Here is a 9,400-nt window from a genome sequence, read left to right as displayed (position 1 = left end):
GGGGGTGGAAATCCGCCGGTAGTTTTGGAAAGTCCTTCATCGTCGCCGAGGATATTCAGCCGGGGCTGTGGGGGGCCTGTGGGCGCCCGGGGCGGGGGGCGCGGGGCCGCCCCCCTGAGCCCCGCTCCCCGTTTGCAGCTGATCACGGAGCAAGCCGATATCCCGCTGTCGCGGGGCGCCGAGATGAAGGGCAAGTGCGGCACCAACGAGTCGGAGCTGGAGATCTCCTGGCTGGAGCAAGCGTACACCCTCAAACTCTTCTTCCTGAAGGTACGGGGCTCTCCCCGCGCCCGGGAGCTGCGGGGCGCACGGCGGTGTTGCCGGGGTCTGACCGGCCCTGTCTCGGCAGGAGGGGCACAACACGTCCCGGGGGCAGGAGGCTTTCTGGAGGCTCAGCCGGGTCCAGTTCACCTACGACACCGCCGAGCGCACCTACTTCAAGGACGCCGTCAGCCGTAAGCGCCCCGGGGGGACGGGGTTCAAAGCAGATCCCTGGCGTCTGGCGAGCGCGGAGCCGGGGCGGGGGGGGGGGGCCGACGACGCGGACACCCCGCGGGCTGCTCGCCTAAATGCAGTTTAACGGGGGAAAAAAGATACCTCAAACCCGCCCGACAAAGCCGGGACCGGGTGCCGGTTTTAAACCGCGTCTTAGTTTTTGTTCCCCCTCCTTTCTGTTCTTGTTTCTTGGTTTTAATCACCGCGGTTGCCGTGGGAGGGAGAGCCCTACCTCTGCCCGTTTGCTGCGCGGTCCCGGGCCCTCCCGGCGGGACCCAGGGGCTCGAGGGGGTGGGCAGCGGGGCAGGGGTCCGCCTGGTCGGGAAAATTTGCCTCCTTTCCTGCGGGAGATGTTTTTTAAGGTTGATTACCTCCTTGGTTCTGATGATGGTTGAAGAGGTGGGAAAGCCGTGGTTTCCCAAGATAACAATGAGATCGACATCAATATCCATGCCCCTACACGCCTCCACACCCAACAGCCTCTCCTCTTTTTTGACTGGGTTTCCTTTCTTTTGGCTTTCATTTCGTTGTTAGTCCATTTCTGCTGAGAAATTAGTTGTCTTGTATCGAAAACAGATATACTGTCATTTGCAAGTTGCCGTTCTTCAAGATTTTCCTAACTCCAGCGAATGGTGTGTTAAAAGTTTGTGGCGTAAGACACACTGGACACGGAGCTGTTTTTCCCACTGGTGTTTCAACTGCTTGTGTCCCCAAAACACGGTGGTGGTCGTGCCTCATCACCCTCTGCAAATGCGAAACACTGATCGCCTTTCTGTGCTGCTGGAGGGGAACAAAGGGCTGCAGAAGAGCAGGAGGTGGAAGGCTTCCCTCATTCCACCTTGCTGAGCTGCATTCAGCCTTCATTTATAAAACAAGCTTGATGTGATGGGAAAATATTTTCTCATAATCTATACTTGGGTGAAATGGTCATGTTGTATTTTCAGGAAAGGTGTTATGGCCTGTTTTGCTTTGTAGTGAGGTCCCCAAATGGCATTGCTCCTTCCCACCTGAATTCAGAGCCCAAGTGCAGCCGCAGGAATTGCCATTCCCCAAACGTAGGGAGTATGAGCACAATCCGAGGCTGAAATCTGCATATACATCAATAGAAACCATTCCTCCAACTTTATGGACTTCAAGTCCTATGACACGAGCATCGCTGGCAGCAGCAAAGCCAGCTCTCCCCTTTGCACCGGCAGGACCGCACGCTGCAGCCATCCGTTCCTGCTTGTGGGCAGGCAACCCCAGTGCGGGAGTTGCCCTGGCTATGTGGTGGTGTCATGCCAAAAGCATGGTCCCACCCCAGGAGAAAATGCTGCTGTAAGAGCAGTGGAGCGTGTGGCCGCCGCATTGCACACTGCCTGCATGCCCTTGTGTTCAATTCATTAGCTTTGTTAATAAAGTCACATCGGTCCCCCAGAGACAGGACCTGACCTCTGCTGTTTCTGCCCCTTGGCCAGCCGGGAAGCACACGGCCAACTCACACCATCTCTCTGCCCTGGTCACCCCAGCTGGGAAGTCCTACGAGTGCCAGGCGCAGCAGACCATCTCCCTCATCTCCAGTGACCACCAGAAGTCTGTGCAGCTCTTGCTGTCGGAAGTACGTGTCCAGCCCTTCGACATCACCGCGGATTTTGTCTTCAGTGAAGGTAAGATGCAGGGTGAAGGCACGTCCTGCATCCGCAAGATGCTGCTGCTGCTGTGGCCTTTGGGGATGTCGCAATGCGCTGAAGGAATTTGGGTCCCACCTTTATCAGAGCACCTTCCCCTCCCTCCAGCAGGTGGTCAGTGCTCCCTGCAGTCCCTCCAACCCATTCCCTGCCGCCATGGTCCCCCAGAAGCCTTTACAAATTCAGCCCAGCCGCTATTTGGTCAGAACATGGGCTGTTGTTGCATGTACACTGGCTTCTGTAAGGACTTACCTAGCTAGGTTGCCAGCAAGCCCTGGAGCTGCCTGGTCCCTGGGGAGCCCTGCAAGGGTTGGGTGTCTCCTCTGCAGCACGGAAGGTGCTTCGGTAGAGCTCCAGGGGCTTTTTAGGGCCACTGCACCCTGAGGGAAGCTTGGGGCTGTAGTGGCAGGAAATACTTGCGATGCGCGTTGCTGGCTTCAGTTTGATTAATGCTCATTGCAAGGATGAAGGAAGCGTAACAGGGACTTCAGTGAGGCACCTCATGCGCCAAACACAGGGGATGCTGTTCCTCTTCTTAGGTTTCTTTAACGTTAATTGTGGATAAAAGAAAACGTGAGTTAACGTGCTGTTTGTATCAAAGGGTTGTACTGAAGTCAGCAGCAGTACTGCCATGGGGCAGAATTCCTGCAGATTTTTCCTGCCTTTATCTTGAGGAACCTGTGGTGCTCCTCCTTCCTGACATCCTCCTGCCTTTTCCATCAGGTTGAATGAGGGAGTGTAAACATGCTCACCTGAATTAGGACTTCGAGACTAGTCCCCTTTTTATAGTGCCATCTTAGCAAATTAGTTAACTCCATTATTGTAAAAAGATGCAAATAAAATTTGTAATAGCCAAATCTTTTAATAACGAGCTAGAAAATGGTGGTGTTATTTTCAAGCTTAGCATTAAAAATTTGGAGCTTTATTATTTTGCGTGTGGGAAATATTTTAGAACACAATAAAAAACCAGCACTGACTACAGAACCGAGCACTTACGCTCATGACTCACATTCCTCTAACTGATGTAGTAAATACATGCTATTATGTACGCTGGCTCTGGCAGAGCTCTGTGTGGCTGAATTACTCATGGCAAGGCCAGTGTAGTACAGAGTAGGTTTTATCTGTGGGCACAAATAAATCTTTTTTTTTTTTTTTTCCTATCGAAGTAGTACCGCATTTTGCATAGGTTACAGTGAGAAAAAAGTAGAATTTAATAGTCTCCTATTATTTTTTGTTGGCACGTCTTCATCCTCTCCTCCCTTCTTGGAGCCAGGCTTCCTGCACTCAGGGTTTGGCTGGGCAGACCTTGGAGGCTGAGAAAAGCATATTTAAAATATGCAAGTCTGGACTCAGTTTTAGCTGCTGTGTCTCTGTGATACCAAACCTGTCAAGTCCAAGAGCTCGCGTTTAAAAGAACCAGACTTGGGGTTCGTTGCCAAAGGCAACTACCTGCCTTTTTCATGATATGCTCTTTCATATCAGGCAGTTTTGGTTTGGTTTGGTTTTTTTTTCCTTTGTTGTTGTAGTTTTGTTGGTTTTTTTTTCTCCAGGACACAAAGAGGCCCTGGTTGGTTTAGCAATCTTTAAACATGTGTGGGGAATTCCTCCTCCTGAGGAAAGCACGGTTTCTCTTTGCCAGGCTTTCTGGTTTTTTTTTGTTGCTCTCATTATTTAGTGACACTTCTTTTTGTTGAATTCCACTGGAAGTTAAATAGCAAAGAGCACCTGGAGAGGATGGTCAGAAATGCCCAAGAGGTCATTAATCAATGAAGCTTCGCGCGGGGCTCTGCCACTTCTCCCAGTGGCACGTCCCCACTAGCCCTGCGGACCAGCGTGTCCTCAGCACATGCATGGCAAAACATGATTCTTTGTGGGGTCTGATAATCACTGCCAATCTTAAATTACAGTAATTAGCCTTCTCCTTTTTGGTTCATTAATTTCCCATTAGGTAAAATTCCTATTAATTATGAACAAGCTACAGAACATTTTAAAATATTTTAGAATAGAGAAAGAGACCTGCTAGAGCAGAAGAATTGCAGAGATGCAGGAGTGTCAACACACTTTTACCACAAAGAAATGGGGGGAAAGGTTTTGTCATTAGTCCTGACACTGTCCTGTCTGGGATAGATTAAAAAGCTTGTAGTCTGTGATTGGATTGCTCTTATTTTTTTTGAATGCTTAAACTCATGTGCTAGAATATTTTTTTTTCTTTTTAAGACCCTGCTTCCAACCCTTACAAAAAATATAAAAATACACATAAATATATATATTTACTTTTTTTCAGTACAGAAGCAGAACATTTTTTTTCATTCAGAGCTGGGGAAATTTTTTTTTTTAATAGGGAAAATGTGCATACATTTTTCAGCTTAAAAGATCAGTAAAAGGGAGAGCTGGATCAAGATCATGCAAGGAGAACATTTAAATTGATGAAAGAACCCCACAGAAATTGTCACCTCTTTTGATTTTCATCAAAATAACGCAAAATACTAATACAAAAGGATACAAAGGCTGAGAATTAGGGACCAGGATTGTGGGAGGTCTCATCTCCCTCTGAGCCACCCCAAACGAGGGCCATATTTTCTCAAGGGACTTGGGCACCTAGTAGCTCCTCTTTGCAAGGTATGCAGCCACCTTTAAAAAAATCACTCAGTCTTTTTTTTTATTATTTTTTTCCTTTTTATTAAGCTAATCACTTAACAAACACCCATCTCAAAATCTCAAAAATTCATCCTGTCATGCCAGACACAACTGGGCTGTTTTTTCATCCTTTCGAACAGCCCCTGCACCGGTCGTCCGGCTTGTGGTCGTGACTGCGGGAAACTGGTGATTTTGTTGCCGTGCTGCTATTTGTTCTGCAGAAGGATGCTGAAACAAGAAAATGGGCCTGTTGGGTGGTTTCATAGCCTAGTACTGAAATTGGACGAGCACTCACCATAGAAACCGTGGCGGTACGTGAGCCTGGGTGCTGTGTGGCGTTGGAGGAAGCACAGCACAAAAGAACAACGGGGGATGTACCTAAATGCCTCCTTTGTATCCGCCTGCAGTCTTTGTTCGACGGGGCAGGGACCCTGGGCTGGGGGGTGGCACCTCTCTGGCAAAGGGGTGACCCTGCTGGGTTCGGGATGCAGCAAAACTCCCAGCATCACCTGAAAATTTGCCAGGGACCTTTTTGCTTTCCTGGAGTGAGGGTAAAACCTAGCGATTTAGGAAATGCTGAGATCCCTGTGACCTGAAGCAAAATACTCAGGAAAATTTGATAGAAAGGGCTGTTTTCCTGCGGAAGGCATTGATTTAAAATACATAGCAGTTCCCAATGTGATGGCATTTCATTTGTCGTGCATCAACCAGCCCACCTGCCTGCGCTGTGCTTGATGGGGTTGAGTGTCTGAATTTGTGGCTGCCGTGGACTTTATGCAAACCCTTCTGCCCTCCCACTCCCCCTTTGCATTTTCCTTTGTTGATAGACCAGGGATGATACCTGTTACCTACCTCCCTGTGGTGTTGTGGACCTCAGTGCCTGTGCAATGCTTTGAACTCTTGGGGCGAAAAATGCTTATAAATGTTAAAGTATATTGTTATAAATGTGAAAATATTTTTATTTGTGTAAAATGATGTGTTTTAACATTATATTAATGTCAAAATACAAAATTCATTCTCCTAGCAGTCAGCACCTGGAGAGCCTTGGTTCTGCTGCAAATGTGCTTGTGCTTACCACTTGCCTGTGCCTCCGTGCTGGGTCCCCCACAGCCCTATTCCCATTCCCTCTATGCTCTCTGAAGAGCCCAGACTTTTGCAGTCTGCTCCAAAAGGAGAAAATGGATCTGTCTGATGAGGAGAAGGTGTTGGTAAGGCGGGGGGTGGCTGCTCTGCAAGGCTGCTGAGGCAGAGTGCTTTCTGCCCATGGAGGTGCAGCAGTGTTTGTGGGTGTGCTGCTGGAGACTGCGAGCTTTGCTTTGCCTTTTTTTTTTTTTTCTTTTTTTTTCCTGTTGGCTTTTTTTCTTTTAATCCTCTTTAAAAAGTGTCAGGATAAAGAACTATCTTCCTTGGCTGCTTGCAAGATTTGACACCTTCTTGAGTTGTGACTCAGACACTCAAATACAGCTGTGGCTTTCTGTGGACACCAGAGCTTTGGCCAGGTCCTCTGGCCCATTTTGTGCTCTGCAGCTGGTTTGCTTTGGCAAAAGCTGGGAATATTGCAAGCAGGTGCTTTAGAGTTGGGTTAGTCCTCTGCATCGTGGCACTAGTGCTTTTAGCTTTGCCTTCTTCACTGGCTGCAGACCTCCACGTTCACCCCGTTCTCCTGCAAACTCAGCATCGTTCTTGTTTAAGGAAAGGCACACGGGCAAACCTGCTATGTTTGAGCACAGGTGAATGTCCTCAGTTGGGTTTACGGCAGGCTTGTTTCATTTTTCTGTAGGGTTTAAGCTAAACCACTTTCAAAGCAAAAATTAGTGCCTGCCGGAGGAGATTGCAGCAGCTGGACTGAAACACCGCTAATTGGCACATCAGCACACCCCGGCCCATCGGGCTGTCTGCAGGCGCATGGCAAGTGCACAGGGGCTCCTCTAGCATGGATCCTTCCCATCGGAGGGGTGCTGCTTTGTCCTGACACGTGGGCAGCGGGGTCGGAGCACCGTGCATGCCTTTTCCCGCAATCAGGTCTGGGATGCCAACCTGCCGCTGTGTCTCTGCCTTGGCACCGCGGGTCTGGTCAGGCCTTAGCATCCTAAACTGGGAAGGCTTTCATAAAGCTCTAGAAACCCGATTTTGGGAGCTAATAATAATCAGGGGTTTTTTGCCCTTTCTCCTGAATACAAACAAACAAAACCCCTGCATTGCAGCAAGTGCTGAGTCGCCTGTAACAGTCCTGGTGATTAATCACTCCTCTGGTGAAACAGTGAGCAACTGGAACCGAAAAGGACATTTTTTTTGTTAGACTACATTTCACTTTTGCTTTTTTGTTTCACTTCATTTTCAGCTCAAAATGTTTCCTGATGGCATTGCTACGAGCCAAGTGCTGGGAGGAGGGCTCTGCTCCGGGAGGTGACAGAGCTCTGGAGGTGCTGGCACCGCTGGAGATAACGTCCCTGCTGACACCTCATGCCTGGGCCTGGGGGGTCTCTGGGTTTTTCCTGCTCTTTGCCACATGCCGTTAGATTTGCAGAGCGTTTGCTGTTTGTGGTTCGTCGCAGATCTCTCTGTCTTGCAATCAGCTGCCTGGGGAACCCATCTGGACAGTCTTTAGCGATGGGAGGAATTAGTGATGCCCTTTGTATCTGCTCATCTAACATGCAGCCTTTTTTCACCTGCTTTTTTCTTTTAAGTAATTGCTGTCTTCATTGTTTTCAGCACAATTCTAGTGCTGTGAAGATGACCCAGGGGCCAGAGCACTTTCCCTCCTTTCCCTTGTAGCCATTTTTTTTTTTTTTTTTTCCCAGAGTGGGCATTTTTTTTCTTTTTGGTCTGGCAGACCCAACTCGGCAACATCGGCTTGCCTGTCCGTCAGCACGAATAAGCAGCAGTCCCATGGGGAAAAAAGTAAATCGTGATCCTGTCATTCAGGCCTGCAGTAGACTCTGGAAGTGTAAGGGAGGTGAACCGGGATTACCAGCATAATGTATTTCCCAACCTTGGTGGCTTTTGCAAGCTAAATGGAAAAGTGTTTTCCCATTGTAGCTATGGTTATTTTCTAGTCGTTTATTACACTATGATGGGGACTCGTAGGTCGGAGAGAAAAACACTGGGGAGGGCCGCGTTGCTTCTGCTCATCCTCATCCTTTGCCATATTTGACAAAAAACGTGGCGTTCTGGGATGCTCTTTGGCCACAAACACACATGTGCTCTGCCAGTGCTGGTAAACTCCCCATGGGGAGCTCACAGAGACGGGGGAGAGATGCTGTTAGATCTCTGCCAGCTTGCAGATAGAGGGGAAGAATCTTTTTAACGATGAGCAGGGTACGTCTGATGCAGAATTAAAGACTTATTGATGTTGAGGTCTCATGATGCAATATTTATAGACTCTATAACTAAATAAACAAAGCAGATCTTCAGCCGTGGTCAGGAAACTTGTACTTATCCTGTCGCATTCCCAACAAAGCCATGGCTGTACATGGCAGAGAGGCATGAAGAGGAACTTAGGGGCACGAAAGCGTTTTTTCCCACTGCGTCGGCTGGTTTGACAGATGTTACCTCTCCCTCCAAATCCTGTGTTGTGACTGTGATTTCCCTTTCCTCCAAAGCAATTGATTTTCTCCCCAGGACTCCGACGACGGCTGCTGTCTCTCCTTGCTGCTGCGGCTGTTTTTGCTGCGCAGGGACCCCTGGTGCGGAGCTGTGACTCTGGGTTGCTACTGCAGCAGGAGTTGAGATTTGCAATGTCTCATTTATTTCTCTCTTTCTCTTTTCTTTTCTTTCTTTCCCTGCAGAACACAAGTGCCCAGTGGACCAGAGGGAGCAGTTAGAAGAAACCCTGCCTCTGATTTTGGGCCTGATACTGGGGTTGGTTATCGTGATAACCCTCTGCGTTTACCATATCCACCACAAGCTGACAGCTAACCAAGTGCAAATTCCTCGGGACAGATCTCAGTACAAACACATGGGATAGGGGACAGGATGGAGCAGCCCATATATTTATCAGGTAGAAAAAGCAAAAGCACTTTTTTCTAAGGTGAGGAAAGGTTATGGGGGGGCGAGAGACGGTATTCACAACACCTAGTCGTGGGTGTTTCATGGAGACGCACAAGTTAAGATTAGGCTTTAATCTAGTCAGTGCAGAGACATAGCTGTCTCTGTAAGAAGACTCAGAGCATCTGATTTTAGGAGTCTGTCTGTGGCAGTAGGTGGTATGAATACCTTCTTAAGCAGCTGGGCTGATGATCTGGAAATAGAAATGCTTTGCATGTCAAACTTCAACCCTGGGGCAAAATTAGCTTTTTTTTTTTTTTTTTTTTCCTTTTTTTCCCTCTCAAGAGACTCTTCCCTCCCCAATGCATTGCTCTTGGCAGCGTTCAGCCCTCTCTGTTTATGTCTGTACAGGGAGCAGGGCTAGGGGACAGAGCCATTGCACGGACTTTGTTAAGGTCCTCTAATGAAGGGATTCAAACCACATTCCTGAAGTTTGCACTTAAGTCAAGGAAAGCATGAAGGCAATACAAGTGTGTTTTGAGGGGGGAAAAAACCTAAACCAAACCAAAACAAAAAAAGGCCAGAACCTCAAGCTGGTATAAACTGGAATAACT

General features: G+C 48.4%; 1 protein-coding gene across 1 annotated transcript in view; it reads left to right on the top strand.

Moving 5' to 3' along the window:
• LAMP5 (lysosomal-associated membrane protein family, member 5) overlaps positions 1–8,766 on the top strand; it is a 9,306-nt gene extending 540 nt beyond the window's left edge. The window contains exons 3-6 of the mRNA XM_010574812.1: positions 139–270; positions 350–455; positions 1,953–2,141; positions 8,588–8,766. Coding sequence (XP_010573114.1) covers positions 139–270; positions 350–455; positions 1,953–2,141; positions 8,588–8,766 — 606 coding nt within the window. The remainder of the gene's footprint in view (positions 1–138; positions 271–349; positions 456–1,952; positions 2,142–8,587) is intronic.
• The last annotated feature ends 634 nt before the right edge of the window (positions 8,767–9,400 follow it).

The sequence above is a fragment of the Haliaeetus leucocephalus genome, unplaced genomic scaffold, assembly GCF_000737465.1.
Source record: "Haliaeetus leucocephalus isolate CR32 unplaced genomic scaffold, Haliaeetus_leucocephalus-4.0 Scaffold450, whole genome shotgun sequence".
Lineage (NCBI taxonomy): Eukaryota > Metazoa > Chordata > Aves > Accipitriformes > Accipitridae > Haliaeetus > Haliaeetus leucocephalus.
Note: the sequence above shows the minus strand (reverse complement) of the source record. Positions and strands in the feature narration are given on the sequence as shown.